This window comes from Suillus discolor, assembly GCF_016758755.1.
Source record: "Suillus discolor strain FC423 chromosome Unknown F5147scaffold_16, whole genome shotgun sequence".
Classification (NCBI taxonomy): Eukaryota; Fungi; Basidiomycota; class Agaricomycetes; order Boletales; family Suillaceae; genus Suillus; species Suillus discolor.
Genome location: NW_024541263.1, coordinates 297,463 through 315,782, shown reverse-complemented (window position 1 = coordinate 315,782; position 18,320 = coordinate 297,463). Strand labels below are relative to the sequence as shown.

At 48.1% G+C, this 18,320-nt stretch overlaps 7 protein-coding genes across 7 annotated transcripts; 4 read left to right on the top strand and 3 right to left on the bottom strand.

Annotated features, from left to right (window-relative positions):
• Positions 1 to 392: 392 nt before the first annotated feature.
• Positions 393 to 686, top strand: F5147DRAFT_555811 (uncharacterized protein; the record flags this gene model as incomplete). Its single annotated transcript, XM_041430506.1, has 1 exon — positions 393 to 686. A coding segment is annotated over one exon (294 nt), but the record flags the coding sequence as incomplete, so codon positions are not given.
• A 2,496-nt stretch (positions 687 to 3,182) lies between these two features.
• F5147DRAFT_685241 (uncharacterized protein) lies at positions 3,183 to 4,370 on the bottom strand. The gene is made up of 7 exons (XM_041436664.1): positions 4,109 to 4,370; positions 4,018 to 4,053; positions 3,939 to 3,958; positions 3,872 to 3,886; positions 3,783 to 3,821; positions 3,691 to 3,719; positions 3,183 to 3,633 (listed from the first exon to the last, which is right to left on the bottom strand). Exons 2-7 carry the CDS (start codon positions 4,034 to 4,036, stop codon positions 3,468 to 3,470), a joined length of 288 nt encoding a protein of 95 aa, XP_041295046.1. The 5' UTR covers positions 4,037 to 4,053; positions 4,109 to 4,370; the 3' UTR covers positions 3,183 to 3,467.
• A 2,339-nt stretch (positions 4,371 to 6,709) lies between these two features.
• On the bottom strand, positions 6,710 to 11,335 carry F5147DRAFT_752402 (mediator complex subunit MED14-domain-containing protein). Its single transcript, XM_041440217.1, has 19 exons — positions 11,107 to 11,335; positions 10,920 to 11,052; positions 10,779 to 10,870; positions 10,647 to 10,725; positions 10,465 to 10,597; positions 10,274 to 10,414; positions 10,036 to 10,221; positions 9,941 to 9,984; positions 9,801 to 9,889; positions 9,458 to 9,749; positions 9,257 to 9,404; positions 9,005 to 9,207; positions 8,876 to 8,954; positions 8,505 to 8,826; positions 8,407 to 8,454; positions 7,885 to 8,354; positions 7,748 to 7,833; positions 7,267 to 7,697; positions 6,710 to 7,214 (listed from the first exon to the last, which is right to left on the bottom strand). The coding sequence occupies exons 1-19, from the start codon at positions 11,244 to 11,246 to the stop codon at positions 6,917 to 6,919; spliced, it is 3,414 nt and encodes a 1,137-aa protein (XP_041295045.1). The 5' UTR covers positions 11,247 to 11,335; the 3' UTR covers positions 6,710 to 6,916.
• A 138-nt stretch (positions 11,336 to 11,473) lies between these two features.
• On the top strand, positions 11,474 to 13,734 carry F5147DRAFT_609449 (chaperonin GroL). Its single transcript, XM_041432409.1, has 4 exons — positions 11,474 to 11,748; positions 11,815 to 11,865; positions 11,919 to 11,979; positions 12,035 to 13,734. Exons 1-4 carry the CDS (start codon positions 11,583 to 11,585, stop codon positions 13,518 to 13,520), a joined length of 1,764 nt encoding a protein of 587 aa, XP_041295044.1. The 5' UTR covers positions 11,474 to 11,582; the 3' UTR covers positions 13,521 to 13,734.
• Positions 13,735 to 14,486: 752 nt separating this feature from the next.
• On the top strand, positions 14,487 to 14,717 carry F5147DRAFT_572914 (uncharacterized protein; the record flags this gene model as incomplete). The annotated part of the gene is made up of 1 exon (XM_041431121.1): positions 14,487 to 14,717. A coding segment is annotated over one exon (231 nt), but the record flags the coding sequence as incomplete, so codon positions are not given.
• A 537-nt stretch (positions 14,718 to 15,254) lies between these two features.
• F5147DRAFT_685228 (uncharacterized protein) lies at positions 15,255 to 15,990 on the top strand. Its single transcript, XM_041436663.1, is given in 3 exon segments — positions 15,255 to 15,594; positions 15,648 to 15,826; positions 15,837 to 15,990. The coding sequence occupies 2 exon segments, from the start codon at positions 15,294 to 15,296 to the stop codon at positions 15,794 to 15,796; spliced, it is 450 nt and encodes a 149-aa protein (XP_041295042.1). The 5' UTR covers positions 15,255 to 15,293; the 3' UTR covers positions 15,797 to 15,826; positions 15,837 to 15,990.
• Positions 15,991 to 16,323: 333 nt separating this feature from the next.
• Positions 16,324 to 17,181, bottom strand: F5147DRAFT_685225 (uncharacterized protein). The gene is given in 4 exon segments (XM_041436662.1): positions 16,324 to 16,642; positions 16,676 to 16,677; positions 16,696 to 17,000; positions 17,051 to 17,181. The coding sequence occupies 4 exon segments, from the start codon at positions 17,075 to 17,077 to the stop codon at positions 16,356 to 16,358; spliced, it is 621 nt and encodes a 206-aa protein (XP_041295041.1). The 5' UTR covers positions 17,078 to 17,181; the 3' UTR covers positions 16,324 to 16,355.
• Between the last annotated feature and the right edge of the window lie 1,139 nt (positions 17,182 to 18,320).

Sequence of the window (18,320 nt, the reverse complement as noted above, 5' to 3'; positions counted from 1 at the left end):
AATTCGACGCACTGGATCAGGAAGTGGACTCGGATGCACTATCAGCTCCCAGGCCTGTTCCAACAAGGCTAATCAACATCTTCACGGGACAAATCGAAACCACCCAGAATGATACCACGAAGCGCTATGTCATTGCATCCTACCTTTGGAATCCAGACAGATTTTCTGACACTTCAGAACACTATTCTGGTTTATACAACGACATACCCCGGGCACCCACATTCGACGATTGGTTCCGTTTGACTTGTCTCATGCATCCAAACATCGTTCAAGCAGTTGATGAAGAGGAAAGGGAGGTGGATCGTTTGCATTGTCCGTCGGAAGTACCAGCGGGGATATCGCGGGAATATATGCAAGAAATATTTCTCCTTGTTGCCAGGGAAGCTTTGTTGATGGGTATTGAGTATGTCTGGATAGACAGCATTTGCGTCAACCAAGCGGATCCAGAAGATGTCGCACGTGAGATACCCAGGATGAGCGACTACTACAGCAACGCAGCTTGCTGTGTTGCTATATCCGAAGCAATACGCCGGCGCTATGCTACTACCGAAGGCCCTGCCCAAGATGACACAGGATCAGAATCCAGAAGCGACCAAGCTTGGCGCAGGATTATAACTTGGATGAAGGGATATCATGCCAAACGACTCTGGGTCTTCCAGGAGACGTACTTGTCCAGAAAAGTTGTAGTCCGCGCTAGAAACATCCGAATTGACGCCAACGAATTAGTCAAGACTAGCGACTCGGTTTCGCCTGGCTCTCGTATCCTTCTTAGCATAACGAGCGACCAATTTCCTATTTCTCTCCCGATATCAGATTGGCATCGCCCAATGTCACCTGAACTCTGCTTGCAGTACTGTCGCAAGCGAGACTGCGCATTCCTTCATGATAACATCTACGGCATTCTTGGCCTATTTTCCCCAAAAATTCGTCACTCGCTTCCGGTGGACTATCAGCTTTCACCAGGCATCATCCTCGCCATATTTTCCTACTTGAGAGTTCGAGACGGGGATCTATCTGCTTTACTTACGCTCCAACATGAAATCTACGAAAGGGATGAACCCGGTCTCGGCGTCTCGTGGCTGCCTAGTGGCTTTGGCTGGCAGCCAAGGGATATCTTTGGCGTTACGCCACATGCTGAACTCTTGCCTCATGTTGACCCTCAGGGCATACTGCACATGTCCATGTACAGTCTCGAAGTACAGAAAGTTGGAGAAAGCTTGAGTTTTGCGTCTATTGCGGTAGAGCATGATGATCTCAATATTGAGATCCACCTCATGCCACACTATGCCGAGCTCTTCCGTAAAAGACTACCTCAGACCGGAATATATATTATCGGGGGGATATTGGAGCCTTCCAATAGCGGCCGCGACCCTGCCTTCTTTGGTCCACCTAGCTTGCGACAGCAAATCGCAAATAAGGAGCGCGAGGAAAGACAGGCGTTCTTGAATTGGAAAGCGGAAAAGGGACAAGGCGAAGTTGTACTGGCGACCTTTGGGGGACAGAGTTGGTCGTTTGAAGATGTCCCCAACTGGTGGTTCTGGCTTTTACTAGCAACCGATGATAAAGGAAAGACATGGAGAAGATTCGGAATAGCTATCAGCCACGAAGTTAATACTGACTCAATCGCACGAAGGAGATTTAGTATTCGGTGATATGAAAATACAAACTACTACTGTGTAGATTATCCTGTATACGTAGAGTTGCTAGTGAGTCATGTAGAACCCTGACTCCGGACTCGGAGAGCCGGAGGACATTGACACTGCCCAATTAGGACAAAGTCTCCTCGCGGGTCTTTATTTTATGTAACAGAACCACTCTCGAGCACCCACACTACCCTTTGGTGTCAAGTACCGCAGCGGCGCAGGCAGTAATATCGATCCCTTTTATCTTCATCTTCATCTTCATCTTCATCTTTGTCACCTCCTTTTTTCACGTATATCATAACGGCAACAGCAATGGTCGGTCGTTTCAACAGCCTCTCAGACGGACCACGAGCAAGAGTAGGCATGGTCGAACATTTTCAGATAAATTCAAACATCCACATTGCTCAAGCAGCATGAAAATATGTCCAAAAGCAGCTGTATTGTGATTGGCGGCTCCGAACTAGTAGGTATCGCACCATCAATCATGATGCCAAAGCGAAAGCAGAAACATGACTCACTGTCGCGATTTACCCCCGGGCTGCCGGCCCAATTTTAAACCGACTACTACTGGCAGATCAAAACTGGGTCTGATCCCGCAGCCTAAGGCGTCCAGGTGAGTCATGTGGTCAGTGAACCCAGGTTGCACGGCGACACTCACAGAAGCACCGGCACAAATCAGGCCATCACAGCAATCGTAATACGTTTTGCAACGTTGATTTGCGGTCAAACATGCACTGACAAACATAGATGCTGTCAAAGCAACGACAACGGCAAGGAGGGAGGAACGCATTTTCTGTGCGAGGTGATATAAAATTCTGAGGATGGGGGAATACTATGTATAAGACAACGGCCAGCTTTTATATCATGCATATACTCATGGGCTCGATTGTGATCGATTGTGGAATTGTCATTGCTGTCAGATCGCAGGAATTTCAACAGAACCTGCAGGAGCGTATTTGATTGGTTGCGACCATGCTACAGTGGATCATAACTCAATATCTCACCCATTGCTCCATCATTTAAACTATAGCGGTTCTTCAAGTTGCCGGCCTGTCAGCCACCTCGACGATAGTCTTCATCAACTATATGAATTACTGTCTCCTTCGTGCTCCCTTATTTTCTCCCAGTTGTCTTCCTCGTTATGGCTTCTGGTTCGTCACTTGTGCCCAGTCATGCTATCATCCGCAGCGGGATCGCTGGGAAGATGTGTCGCAAGATGGAGGAGTATGACAGATGTGCTGGTGAATGGGGCAAGCGGATATCATCATGACGTGTTGGAATTGCTTCCATTCTGCAATTTCATTCCACGGTCATAATGAAATAAAAGTGCCATCAGTATGAATCCGCTTTGTATATCCATGAAACAAATTACTTCATCGTCAGAGCACTGATAAATACACAGAATGCGGGTTCAAATTATATGCAGGCCCTTTCAAACTGAGCAGCATGACTCGGAGTGCAAGACAAGCACACAGTAACTCACCACGCAACATAGCAGCTAAGACTACATCTATCCCATTTTTTTTGAGAGGCACAATGTCTGCAAGGCAACCGACACCGTCTGGTCCCAAGATAGCGCAGGTGTTGAACCACGATTGATAAGAGCGCTAACTCTAGGAAGAAATACATTTACACATACCATTGCCGGATGGGGCGGTTATGTGGGGCTCCGCTGACACGCAATACCCACTAAAACTCCCTGGTGGTTTTTGCGGGCCGGCGACCGCTGGTGTGTACCGCCTGAAACACCCAATTATTGATCACCGTGGTAGCAGGATCAAACACTCCGACTCACATCTATCGAGTCATTATGTCGAGCCAAGTTCAAGGGTCAGAATCACATCCACCCCTACAAATAAATGCAGTCATTAGATAGGAATGAAATGATTGCGGAATACTCACTGCATCTGTTAGCGAGACCAATCGAATATATTCTGTGTGCTGGTCAGACGAATAGAACACAGTGCACACTAATGAGACATACGCAACACTAATTGTCGAAGATGAACTATTAGTACAGTATCAATCTGTTGGCCTCGACACATACACAAAATATGGTATTCCAATATAACGGATCTAAAACATTTTGGAGTCAGCACAACTTGCCAACCACGCTATAGCATAACATGAAGTACGAACAACCAAATACAGCACAATCATGAGAGACCAGCGTCGCCTCTGTCACGAATTCATTGCAATCTTCTATTTTCTCATCGTATGGGACTTACCCAGATCAATTCAATCTATGACACCGTTCTTAGCGAGTTGGCTGCTCCAGGGATAACATCGACTTACCTCTTGTCCAAGTGTTAGTACTAGGAATATAGTGAGAATATAAGCGGTTTTAGAACACCATCAGGTCTATCCTGCTCACCCCAATCGTATACCACCATGGCGGCGGCGGCGGCAACTGTGATACCGCAAGTCAATATTAGATCGAGACATCATCAACTGATACGACGAACCCGTCGAATAGCTTAAAAAAGATCAAGCTGATGAACGACCACCTACTGGGATCATATGAGACTAGGGTCTGACCTTAGTCTCAAATGATCCCATATTGGAGGGATGGCTGCGAGCGAGCAGTGGGGAATGTTAGTGATGCGTGATAATAGCGTTCGTGCGAGATATATACCACTGTTCAGCGCTTCTATCACCAATATTTGCATTATGGAGATAGATATCGATCAGTAGACTAACTTGATTTCCATCAGTAAAGTTTCAGTCGTTTGGTAATGTTGGTAACTGATTACCAACGCGATTTTCGAGGTCGAGCGGCCGCTTCCGTAATCGTCCGAGATCGATCTAACGGCGGCCCAGGATGAAACCAAGGAGGGTCACAGTGAAACGTTCCAAACTGTTTAGCGGAAGAATTTTGATGCACCGATGTGTTACGAATGGTCCAGTGATGCAGCAAGCTTGTTGATTGGTGGAGATCGTGTCGCAGTGCACCAATTGATGTAAGTCATCAGCCACTGTCCGAGCTCAATCCGAGCTTCACGGTTCCTCTACAAACGCGTAGAATCACCTGTCTGGGCATTCGCACCGATTCTCCTTGTATTTCAATATCGGGCACCCCAAGACTGGGGGTACCAGGACCGAGGACATCTCGATCCTGGGATATCCGACCGTCCGACCTCATCCGACCGTCCGACCGCATCCGCGCCAGTATAATAATCATCGTTCCCACGCATACATAATATACTACATTCAATGTTAAAATATAATTATGTATTAAGCTCACTGTTTCCCACACGTCCTCACCTCTGCGCACGTCGGGGATATTACTACATTTGGCCAAGCCGCTACTCAACAGCGCCGCCACATGCTTACCTCCCTGCACCGCACTCAATGACTACGCCAATACCATCAGCCCTTGAGGCCTTGAGGTGCTGCAGTTACTGCATCATCAGCGCATCAGCTCCCTACTGGCTCATCTTCAACATTGACCATGACACAGAGGGCGCCGGCGAGGGCGGGGAAAGAGACACAAAGGGCGGGGAGCGGGGAAAGGGTGATGTAAAGTTCAAGGTGGCGTGCTTGGTGTTGTTTGTTTGTAGATGATGGTGGCTGGCACGCTGAGTCATATCTGGGGCGGATGTTGGAAAGGGTCGGACGGTCGGATATCCTAGGATCGAAATATTCTGCCAGGACCGACGCTAGTGTGGGGAACAAAAAGAAATTGGCCTCGTGGCAATTGGCAATTAGCAAAATGGCAGAAGTCGGCAAAATGTATTGTGAGCGCTTTTCAAGCTATTTCCAACTCAACTATGTTTCTACTACGGCAAAAATAGTTTTGACCACTACAGGCCTTCTGATGGATCAAAAGTGCATCAATATTCCATCCTGATGCAAGTATCCTGAGGACCTGAGCCTCGATTCTCGATTGAGTACATCGATCTCTTCAACGAAGCCAACTGGCACGGCACCCCTGTAAACACTCTCTAACTCACTCCAGTCGATGATACCGCCGTCTAGAATATCCAGTACATCATCTGCAATCAAACCACCACCTGCCTCGTCATTTTCTCGCGGTTCAAGTTAGCCAGCCTCCCGTGTCTCGCACTCGAATTTTTCAAGCTCTTTCATCGATTTCTCATCAGGAATTGATTTCGGATTCGCGAGATAGTCCTGCTCATCAGAGTCTGCCACCAGGGGAGGAATCACTTTCAGGTAAATTCAAACATCCACATTGTTCGAGCAGCTCGAGCAGTACGAAAATTTGTCCAAAAATAATGGTACTAATTGGAAATTTGGCTTCGAACTAGATATTGCACAATCAACCATGATACCAAAGCAGAAGCAGAAACATGACTCACTGTTGTGACATGCCGTACTGGTTGCCAGCTCACTGTTCAAATGGCCCTGACATGCAGGTCATAACTCCCTGCTAAGGTGCGCAGGTGAGACATGTGGTTGAATCCTGGTTGCACAGCGACCCGCTCATACTCACGCCATCATCGTGACAAATCAACTTGATTATGTTACTGCAGCAATCTTTATCTGTCGTGCAAGTTTCTGTCTCAGTCTGACATGCACTGACAGACATAGATACTGTCAAAGCAACAACAACAGCGAGGAGGGAGAAACGCATTTTCTTTGCGAGGTGATATGGAATTTTCTGAGGGGGATCTCGAATGATATCTCTGAGGATGGGGGAACACTGTAAGATGACGACCAGCTTTTATATCCTGCTTATGCTCACGGGCATGATTTCGCAGAATTGCCATTGGTGTTGGATGGCAGAAATTTCGGTAGAACTTGCAGGAGCGTGTTCAATTACGAACATAACTGGGATCTTGAGTCATTAGTCCCTGGTATAGTTCATGATATGTGAGTTCTTTCGCATGAACCATTGATTTGAACTGTATCTAAAGCCGCACCGTCGCAGCGTTTCATTCATTGCATTCTGGAAAACCAAATTGCTTCACTTATGCCACTCACGTTCTGTTAGACTATTTCATTCTGTGACCTGGCATCCGCTGCCTCATTTCTACCGGCCGTGCCTATTTGCGTGCTGGCGCTACTGCGAGCCCCCTCAAATACGCAAGGCAGGCCAGCTGAAAAAGAGTGAATACTAAGACTAAGAGGTGAGCGTTAACCTCGCCTTCTGGGTTGAAATTGTTAAGCCCGGCAATTAGAATTACAGACTTCACTGATGGTAGAGTCGTTAGTCGGCGTGTTGGTAGGTAAGCTAATGTAATGACGTTTTTTCAAAAGAAGCATCTATGAGGTATATCAAGAATACCAGTAGAGTAGAGAAATCTTTGGGATTATCTATCCCGCAACTTCTTCAACACTCGTTCATGCAATGCCCTTGCCACACCGCTCACAAAAGAGCTATCACAGACTACCCCAGCGTCGATGTAGGCCACCTTTGCGTGTTCGTCTTTGATACGTACAGATTTAATGGCATCAGTGACAAGGGTCTTGAAGTCTGGAATTGGTAGCAGACTAAGAAGCTCGGAAGACGGTGACGATGTTGAAGAGGAGCTTGAGCCGAAAAGAGAGTATGACGCATCTAGGATAGCAATCCGTTGTCCCGTCATTAACCGGAAGTCAAGAGCATGTCTAACCATATCATGTTCAGTTACAATTATGAGCATATAGTAAAGAACTGCACCTCAGGTCGCCATATAGCACCCTCCACCAGCCTAAGCCTTTGACATATGTGTCTACCCATGGTTCGGGGGTGTCAGTCTTGACCGCTATACGTGGCCGACCTCTACCACGTCCTGGAGACTGCTTAGAGTCACGGGAGCTCGCTCTCATGTGTTCAAGTTCCACTGCTATAGGAAGGGTATTTCGAAGGAGTTCAACAAGGCGATCAAGTGAGGATGCCAATGGGCCGTGGCGAAGAACATGGCGGAGATATGGCTCAGCTTCTTCATGGGGATTGGTCCGTAGTTGATGATTCGGGAAACGAAATTGAGGGGGAGCGAGAGAGGAAGGTTGTAAAAGGGTCGGCGAAGGTGCACAACGTGAAAAGCGTAGCTCGAAGGATCCACCTGTAGGCGATAGCTGGTCCGTACAAGTAATTAAGACCGTATAATCCTGCAGAAGTGGGGTGAGAGATTACTAGACAAATGGACGTTAAAGCTCACTGAAGAGTACGCAAACTCCACAGTTTGCAAGTCAAATGACAATAGTCTCACGTCTGGCCATTTATTCCCTTTCGCCATTCGTGCCACTACATTGTGTAAACATCAATAATACACCAACAACTTCAAGCAGAGCGCACCTTCACGGGCAATGACGACCATCTTAGAAACGCGGGCCCACTCTTCTAGAAACTCGTCCACACAGGTGTCAACCTCTTCGGATAAAAAGGAGACCACAGCCTCAACCGCATCATAGATGATTCTTTTCGATGGACGAATAATATTTTTACTGCTAGACCCTGCCGCGGCACGTTTCCCGACTGGTTGTTGTACGTACTTCAATTTCACGCAGGTTACCACCTGTGCCTTCTTGTCTGACCACCAGTTCAATGGTATGACACGAATGTTGGGCATGGCCGCCTCGGCTGCTGGTGCACCTGATAGAATGTCTGAGGACTGAACACAAAGTGCCGGTACAGAACGGGCAAGGGATGATTGAATGTGACCAAGCTCGGATATCTGTGGGAGGGTGATTGTAGGGTTGACATGGGTGTAGGGGATACCACGGAGCTTAAATTGGCGCTCGACTCGGGTGTATGCAACGCGTGCGCTGGAAGGACAATTGAGAATTATTTAGATGACGAACGAACGAAGTTTCATACCAACAATATGCATATAGTTCCCGGAGTACTTGCGTCTCCAAGTTGAAACTACGCTTATATGTCAGCAACACAAACTGGAGAACTGAAAAATATCTTACCTATCTTCGCTTCTTGATAATTCTGGAGGCACATCATCTCGTCTTCTCTTTTGCAAGACCAGTGGTTCGTGCGACATAGATGAGATCACAACCTCATCCATGCCGGCGCCAGCACCCCTATCACCTCGTATTCGTCTCACATCAAGCCAGCCGATATCCTCCATAATCATGTTTCCAAACATCGTGTCCGAGAGCATTTTTGTCGATATGAGCGCGTACCTGAACTCTTCATCTGTGAGGACAAGCACGAGGTAGTGCGTGGGGAAGTTGGCAAGCTGGATATACATCATGCCGCGCGCTGCAGGTCCAAGCTTTTGAATCTCTAAGACGGAAGTGAGACGGTGTATGAGTATGAATTGACAATACCAAACCTTCTTTTGAGAAGTTTCGATGCCGGAACACTTGGAAGCCAAGGTAGTTAGCTTTTTGTTCCACGATATCTGTAATTGTCTACCAATACAATACAGTGAGGATTATGGTGCAAAAGTAAGATGGCGCACGTTAAATCTTAGTCTGATTAACACATCAAAAAGCATATTGGGTGTTTCGTTGAGTTTGTCAGAGATGGCAGAAAATCGTGGTCCTCGGCCAGGTGCTGCAAGGTCGCCCGTATCTCGGATACTCAACCGGCCTGTCCTAGTGTCGATGGACACAATCGCGACTTCATCGGCACAGAGATGCACGCGCAGAGAATGATAACCCCCTTGTGTGACATTAACGCGAGATCAGAATCCTGATGGTTTTGTACCCACTTTCAAAAACTAGAACCACTTTGCCTGCAGGAGAGAATACTCGAACAGGACCCCTTTGAAGTTGGGCTTGGTAGAATCTCAGGATTGCTTGTGTGTGCACCTCGATCACTTTTCTCAACATCGACTCAAAGTCAATATTGTCAGACTCCTATCGAAATGCATATGTGAGCAACCTCATCGCGCAGGAAATCGTTAACATACAACCACAAGCGCTTTAACTGCAGCTATCGTTTCCTCAGCGTCGATATTGGCGGCCAACACGCCCTTCATCGGTTCCCATTTTGCGTCAAACTGCAGGTTTTCAACATCATCAGAAGGGCGCATGTCACCTAATTTTGACTTTTGCTGAAGCTCTGCAAGCATCCGCGCCATAGGCGATCGCACGCTTTTTTTGTCGACCTTTTCGACAATAGAAATGGTCAGGGTACCACCATGCGATGGTAATTTGAGACGATTGGGGGCCAGCACGGGGACCCCGGGTTGCGGCGGTCGCCTGGATGCACATGAGCAACAGGAGAATGGTCTGTGAAACTGAGGGTCTTACATCCAATACGATACGGCAAGTGTTCTGCGCCCATCGCGCATCTCAACTTTGAGGAAATCAGCCCAGCCAAGGGAACGCATCCTCTGAGCCTGTGGGAAAGCCGTCGGCCAACAGCGTTGTGATCATGAAGATGTGCTTACTTGGTAGCACAATATTTCAAGTTGATAGGACATGGACATCATTTCTGTGCGTCTTCGTGAGTTCCCATCCAACGGCAACAAACTCTTTCACTTACGAAGGAAATTAAAGAGCCTCACCAGAGGTGCATCTACCGTTCCTTCTGGAAGCTGCGGTCGCGGTGGATCTTCCGGGTTCGGAGCAAATTCTGGTGTGTCTGGGAGCGGAAGGTAACACGCCATCCGTATGTTAGCCTCGTCTGCAATATGTCGTCTGAGGACCCCAGTGGGCTCGGAAGGGAATTCTAGGTACGCGGCATAAACGACGGTATGTAGTGAATCAGACGACATCAATACCTTGCATGCCCGTGAGGTCACCGCCCACGGTGATGAGGAACTTGACGCTAACAAAGAACCAGCCGTCATTCTTCTCTGCACCTTTTAGGCAGATGGCACTTTCGAACAACTTAGGGACCGAGAAGTGCACACGTCCATTAGCTGAGATAAATTGAGTGAGGAACTTTGTGGTGGTAAGCTCAGAAAGATACCAATGCGATGCTGGAGCATTTCCACCGGGATTATCTCCGACATACGGAGACGGTAGCGGATGGCGTGTTCCATGTCACTGAGCGTGCTTACAACCTCAGCATCCGTTAAGGGAGTGATTGGAATGATAGATTTCTATGGAAAGATATGAGCATAATTCAAGCATACGGAAGATGGAGAAAACCTTGATGGCAGACGGTAGCCGCTGATATGTGCCTGTAGTAAGGACATCCAGCGAGGTGAGTAAGTCATGATTTCGTAGCCTACGACATAGAACGCGTGAGGACAAGCGTGAGGGCGTGTAATGGTCCTGTACCTGGCAGGGTCCAAGCTTTCTTTTGCATACGTCAGGCCTTTCATGACATCTTCGAATTGCTGGTTCTGATTCATGAGGAAAGCAGTGATGTTCTGGAAAATGATATGAAGTGTAAAGCATTGATAAAAACGCGTTACTCGCCATGCATTTCTGTACGGTCTCTGCATCCCGCGCCCATTTAGTGATGGCATACAGCTTTACAACTTGCTTCTTAGTCTTCACGACCCAATCGGCGAGTGTGCGTTTTCGAGCACCATCGGACATGTTTGGAAGACTTGATAGAGTTTTTTCAAAGGGAATTTGTAGAGTTAACATGTGAGACACTCACGTCTCAGCAAGCTCAGACAACTCAGCATAGATGGCCTGGGCCACTCTAGAAAGAAGGTCGCCCAGCGGAACCTGGCCATCAAGAACTATAGGGAGCTCATTCTCAAGCTCCTCTATAGAGGGCTCGTGGTGACCGTTCATATCATTAATGATGACTGCCAGTTTGTGAGCTGCAAGTTAGCGCAATAGTCCGTCGGACCGTTGGCGCTGCGAGGTAATGGTTATTGACCAGGAGCCGTCACGTGTGTCGTGACACTCTATGTCAAATATAGTAAGTAATCTTTTCTTTTTCAAGGTTTACATAACGTGCAGTCACATAACGGTCACACTAAGTAACTGTATTTGGTTACATAATCAGGGAAATTCTAGATTTTTCCTGGAACTTTTTTATTGCCAGTTTTTACCACCTCTCTTTTCTATTCGTCCTCTCTTCTTTGAAGTTCGTCTTCCTGATTCTAATTCGTCGTTGAAGTAGCTATGCACACGTCTTCCCGTACCCTCCGTCGCGCTGCCGCCAAGGTTAAGCCTACTTTGACTCGCAGTGTACACAAGGAGATCAAGTTCAGTAATGACGGTCGTGCTAGCATCCTCAAGGGTGTCGACGTCCTTGCTAATGCTGTCAGCGTCACCCTCGGTCCAAAAGGTTAGTATCACCCCCTTCACTCTCGCGAACCAATTGTGAATTCAATTTTTTTTTGCAATTTCACAGGCCGCAACGTCATTATTGAGCAGAGCTTTGGTGGGCCAAAAATCACGAAGGGTAAGCCCTTTTTCTCTCTCTATATCTACTGTTCTTACCTGAATCACCCTCAGACGGAGTAACTGTGGCCAAAAGCATCAGTCTCAAGGACAAGTTCGAGAATCTTGGCGCCCGGTAAGTTCTTTTCGTCTCATTGTCAACATGCCATTCTTACGCGTTCCCGAAATAGGCTCGTGCAGGATGTCGCGCAAAAAACAAACGAAATTGCTGGTGATGGCACTACCACCGCAACCGTCCTCGCTCGTGCTATCTATGCCGAGGGTGTCAAGAACGTTGCGGCAGGGTGCAATCCCATGGATCTTCGTCGCGGTGCTCAATCTGCCGTACAAAAGGTTGTCCAGTTCTTGGAAGCCAATACCAAAACGATCACCACTACAGCTGAGATCGCACAAGTCGCCACTATCTCTGCTAACGGCGACGAGCATATTGGTGGGTTGATTGCGCAAGCAATGGAGAGAGTTGGGAAAGAGGGTGTCATCACCGTGAAAGAGGGCCGGACGACCGAAGATGAGATTGAGGTAACAGAGGGCATGCGCTTTGACCGCGGTTACATCTCCCCGTACTTCATCACCGACGTCAAGACTCAAAAAGTCGAGTTCGAAAAGCCTTTTATTCTCCTCTCCGAGAAGAAAATTTCCTTGCTACAGGACATCCTTCCATCCCTCGAAACTGCTGCCTCAGCTCGCAGACCGCTGGTCATCATTGCAGAGGATGTTGACGGCGAAGCCCTCGCAGCTTGTATCCTTAACAAGCTCCGTGGCCAGCTCCAGGTCGCGGCCATCAAAGCACCCGGTTTTGGTGACAACCGTAAGAGCATCCTTGGCGACCTTGCCATCCTCACCGGCGGCTCAGTCTTCACTGATGAACTGGACGTGAAGCTTGAGCACGCAACGGCTGACCTCTTGGGCAGCACCGGCAGCATCACCATTACCAAGGAGGACACCATCGTCCTCAACGGTTCCGGCTCCAAGGATGCTATCTCAGCACGGTGCGAGCAGATCCGCGCAGTCCTGAATGACCCCACCACCTCCGAGTTCGACAAGACCAAGCTCCAAGAACGTCTTGCGAAACTCTCAGGAGGTGTCGCTGTCATCAAAGTCGGTGGTTCATCTGAAGTCGAAGTCGGAGAGAAGAAAGACCGGTACGACGACGCACTTAACGCAACGCGTGCCGCTGTCGAGGAGGGTATCCTCCCGGGCGGTGGTGTCGCACTGCTCAAGGCTAGCCTTTCGCTCAAGACAGCTGTAGCCGGCGAACCTGCCTCCTCTGACCCCGACATCATCCCAACTGCCAACTTCGACCAGGGCCTCGGCGTCAGCATCATCCGCCGCGCATTGACACAGCCCGCACGCACGATCCTCACCAACGCGGGCGAAGAAGCAAGCGTCATCGTGGGCACGCTTATCAACTCCTCCAACTCCTCCTTCGCATACGGTTACGACGCGGCAAAGGGCGAGTACACTGACATGATCGCGCGTGGTATCGTCGACCCGCTCAAGGTCGTACGGACCGCACTCGTAGATGCCGCAGGTGTCGCGAGCTTGCTGACCACGAGCGAATGCTGCGTTGTAGACGGTGAGGAGGACAAACCTGCTGGTGGTATGCCCGGTGGCATGGGAGGTATGGGTGGCATGGGCGGTATGGGCGGGTTTTAAGTAAGGAATGTTAAACCTTACCTGCGACTTTGTGACGCGCGGGGTACAATAATTCCTAAGCGCCGTCAGTACTTGTCGTCACTTCATTTATGCTGATTTATTATACTTGCTTTGTTGTTGCACGCCGTTACGCCCCCTTCACCATCATGCACTTCACGTATTTGTATCCCTCATAATTACTTGCATGGAATTCAAACACCACTCAGTCTACGTACTTTTGTGTGATCTTCAGTTTACATGAACGGGATGCTATTAGTTGCACGAACAGTTGTGCTTTAATGGCCCGTCTGAAGTGACCGAGTTCGCAGGTTCTAGCTGACGGACGCAAAAATCTCTCACCGAAACCAGCATGATTTGCCAGTGATATCTCTGTCGCCCACCCTGCTTGCCCCTTGTCAAATTGTCTTCCCTGCAGATTTATCATCAGCTGCACGCCACATCTACTTTATCGCAATCTATAAAGAGGTCTTAAAGGAAAGCTTGAAGTTCCGCAATTGGTCAGTCAATCTTATTCTAGGTTGCATTGGACGCACGCAGAAAACAGAATACTGCACCGCCCTTCTCAGCAGTGTAAAGTGGCTACCCACACACAAAGTTTCTCTGCCCCGCATGGTTCTGGTATTCGTGGCCAGTTGTGACGTCTGCAGTGGTGTCTGCGGGGTCCGCGTTTGCGGCCATCTGGCCAGTTCGTTCTGCCAGAATCAAGCAACTGGAAGCAGAAGAGGCACCAAGGAACTTGAAGATGAAAAAATGACTTGTAGAGATTGTGATCCGCGTAGTTAATGTGGCAGAGCCGTCCGGAAGAACTGCAACAGTTAGCTGCAGAAGATAGTCGCAGAGCGGAGGAAGCAAGGCTCACTGTTGATCATAAACGGTTCGAAGGTGTTCGCGCCGAGTGTCGCCCTTCAGAAGAAGATATCAGTCGGATGAAGGCCCAGTATCATTACAGTCCGAGATTCATCCGCATTCGCAGTCACTGGCTCTGCTAGAGCTGGCAAGTCGTCCTTCATCAATGCCGTCCGTGGCTTGTCCAGAAATCATCTCATGGCCGCTCCTACGGGAATCATTGAGACCACTAGCACCGTCGGGAGCTACCCTGACCCGTGCCCGAACTCCCGGATGATTTGGTATGACGTTCACGGATCAGGCACTCCAAAGGTGTCTGATTGGAAGTACTTCAAAGACATGGGCCTCTAAGGTTTCGACCCTTGTGATCCCGACATAGACGACGAAACACGTTTTTTCCGGCTGACGAGATCACAAGAACAGAACAGGTCGATCGTTGAAACATGCCAGAATGTCCAAATAAACCCTGAGAAGGTGAGTCTCCCTCGTAAGAAGGTCTACATCATTTGCATGGATGCCATGCTTCAGACGGTGTGCAACATAACGTTAAGTTCATAGAAGAGGACGAGTGATGGGGTCTTACATAAGAGATATATACTTTCTGAGATATTCACGAAAGCCCACATAGTATTGAGGCCTTGAGCGCAAGGTCTCAATTAGACTATACGAGATTTGAATCGTGCATGGTGGATCCACAATGCCTGCAAAACGGGTTATATCATGCGGAAGCATTTTTGCACATGCATGTTGCTAGTGATCTGGGAACTTTTCTACGTTCGACAAAAGCCTCCTGGGCGCCCAACTAATGTTGACAATCGTTTGAAGCTCCGTCTGTATGGTAGCATAAGTATGTGCCTTTACCTCATGGTACTTTGCGTATAGCCTGGGTTCCCAATACTGGGCATACATTCTACAATCCCTCCCAAGATGCCTGACGTGACAGTAATCAATAACCTTACCGAAGAAATCCATGCTGCTTTCTTCTTAGGCGTCCCTACCAATTGGAAAAATCAGCTCAAACCCGGAGAACGTTGGACAACGCACCTTGCCAGCCTCCCGCATCGTTTTGAAGCGCGCTCTGTGACGGAGAGTCGCGAGTTCAGTCGCGATGAATCCATGGAGATGCTTGCAACCATCGGAGGCGCTTGCGCTGCCGGTACTGCTTCTGTAGTTACAGGGGTTGTTGGCATACCCGCTTCAGTACCGCTTATGGCTATTGCGAATGCTGGTGAATTTTGGTTTTTTTTGATGTAATATCATGATGTCGATGTCTGTTGACAGGTGGCGCAAAATATGGTGCATGGGGTGCAGATGGGAGGAAGTGCATTGCGAGAGTGTGGGTGCCATTGTGGCACCATCGGGAGTATTCAGTTAGAGTGATTGATGGGAAGTGTGTTCTATGGGAAGTCGGTGCTAATAGATTGGTCTAATAGCTATGACTGTTTTCCGGACTAGGCGCGTTTCATTTGATTGTCATTATGTACACATTGGCAGTGTAGCTAGTTGACTATGATTAGGGCCTGCAGGATAAACTATGCCGATGTCCTGTTGATATGGGATTTTCTAGTAGGGCTGGGGATCCATTATATACGAGATTTTACACCAAAAACGGTCGCAACATCTTTTCATCTGAGTACAACCTCGTCATCGCCTTTAGCCCCAGTCAGAACCAACAAGTGGGCAAGCAATACTATTCTGATTGTGAAGCAAAATGTGTTGGTATGGTCGCCGAAGTCACCCGCACTGGCAGCATCTTCCACACCCACGAGAGACATAGAATTCAATCTGACAGGTCCATCCTTCTTTCAAGAGGACGACTGTGTGCTATGGCTAATCTACTTATTAGTTGCTTGTTTCACTCTTATTTTCCTCTAGTAGTATGCAGATAAATTACAAGTTGTTGACAGGACATAGTGCGCATGCTACTGGTACAGAGAACGTAATAAAAGTGAACGTTTTCAAAGAGACAGCTCCAGTCAGTTTTTACCACTAAACACACGTTAAGTCACCTCCTACTGCTGCCCTTGCGGCCTTCTGTTTCTTCTTTCTTTCTTCTCTCTTCGCACTCCCGTTCCTTCGTTTCCCGAAGTGCGGGTCTGTGATCTCCTTTAGCAACTCCTTCCCGCCTTGATACACATTCTCTTTCGGAAAGAATTTCTCTGGCTCCTGGAGAGTATATGCTGTCAACTCTCCCAAGGTCGGAAACAGCTTTGCAGGCTTCCCAGTCCTCGCTGAATCAACCAAGTCTACAAGGTTGACCCGCGTGTCCCAAACGCACTACACAAGCATCTCAGCCACGATGACTCGCTGCAATAATGATATACAAACGTGACGACACGCCTCAATTGAATCCGGAACAGGATCGACTCTCAGCACACGGCATAAATTCTGCCAGTTCGAAATGTTGTTTCCGTCATTCCCGAAACGCTCGTTGAATTCCTGAATGAGCGCGTCTTTGAACCCATTGCATACTTCGCGCCTATCCGGATCTTGGACGTCACATCTCAGGACCTTGATGAGGCGGTCCAAGTTCTTGTCTGAGGACTGGTTTTCGTCGAAGGAGAATGATTCAAATTGAGCGAAAAAGGCGGCGAGGGGTGTGCGCCTTGATTTTTGGTTTTTGCGCTTTTTTCGCTATATTTTTTCTATCAAAATAAAGTCAAAGGAATTTGGTCGGAGCTTACCTTTGTTTGCTTTGTACCAGGGGACATAGTATATGGGAGGGCTTATAGGACGCAAAAGATGGGAGAAACCCCTGTGCTGTGCCATATCACGAACAGACTCTTACTATATGTAAGGGATATCAAAGCGTTCAGATCCGGACCTCGTGGCTTACATGCATGCCCAGGTACCCACGAAGAACCTGCGAAGAAAGATCGTCGTAAGCTAGATATGGTAACTGACCCACAAATTGATGAAGATAGTTGTGATTCTCCGCCACGAAACTTGAAATTGTGAAAGTCATCAGGGTGGTATGACGCATTGCACGGATAACGCAACATGCCACGACTCGCGAAGACCTAAACTGTAGGCACGCTCCCATGGGTGGCGCACTGAAGGGCGCCCACACATTACGGCCATGCACGAGTTCCCATACAATTACAAGCATCCCATAATGGTATCAGTGTAGAAAACCTCGTGTTATGGGGGTGGTTGGGGGGTGGCCGTAAAGATATACCATCTCTGCTGCGACTGCACGGATGCCATGAGGCAATCAGAATCATGTACATGAAGTCCTATCAAGAAGTGACCGAGAATGTTGAACCCTTGTTTCGAGGCACACATCGATAGTGGAGTGTGGGGCCAACGTGATTAGCTTCATAAATAAACCAAACATTAAAACACTACGAAAAACACGCTGTGCCGAGTCTCACTGTTCTTGTGACTCCGAAGTAGATGATAGAAAAGTACTTTTGATTTGATACCAGCTGATACTATATACATACAGTATACCGGTGCAGGGACTGGTGAACATATCTACCATGCCTTGCACGTCGAAGAAATGTTCACCATTTCTTACACCGATATCGTACTAGCAGGATGTACATAAGTCAGATGCAAACTTGAACGCGGTGGCAGTTCAATCTTCAATATCAAATTATCAATATTCTAGCCCGGACCTTGCCATGTCTTCCCAATGTTAACGTTTTCGTCGAAGATACCACCACCACCTCGTGTGTTCGAGATGGTAGAGCTGACAACCTACAACACGTTGATCTCGAACGAAAGAGGGAGAGCGAGAGAGGGTTTTTTTCATTCGAGCTGGATTTGTTCATGAAGAGTCATGTTAAGTTGTTGTCGATGAAGAGTATGCGGTTGTGCAGGACGTACATATTTTTCCCCTGCTATGTACAGTGTGGTCCCTTCAATATAAGACTGTTAATGTCATTCGTAGGCTGGTCATTCCTAATCGGAGTGGGGAAAAGAAGCTGGCATCGGTTTTTGCTAGACGGT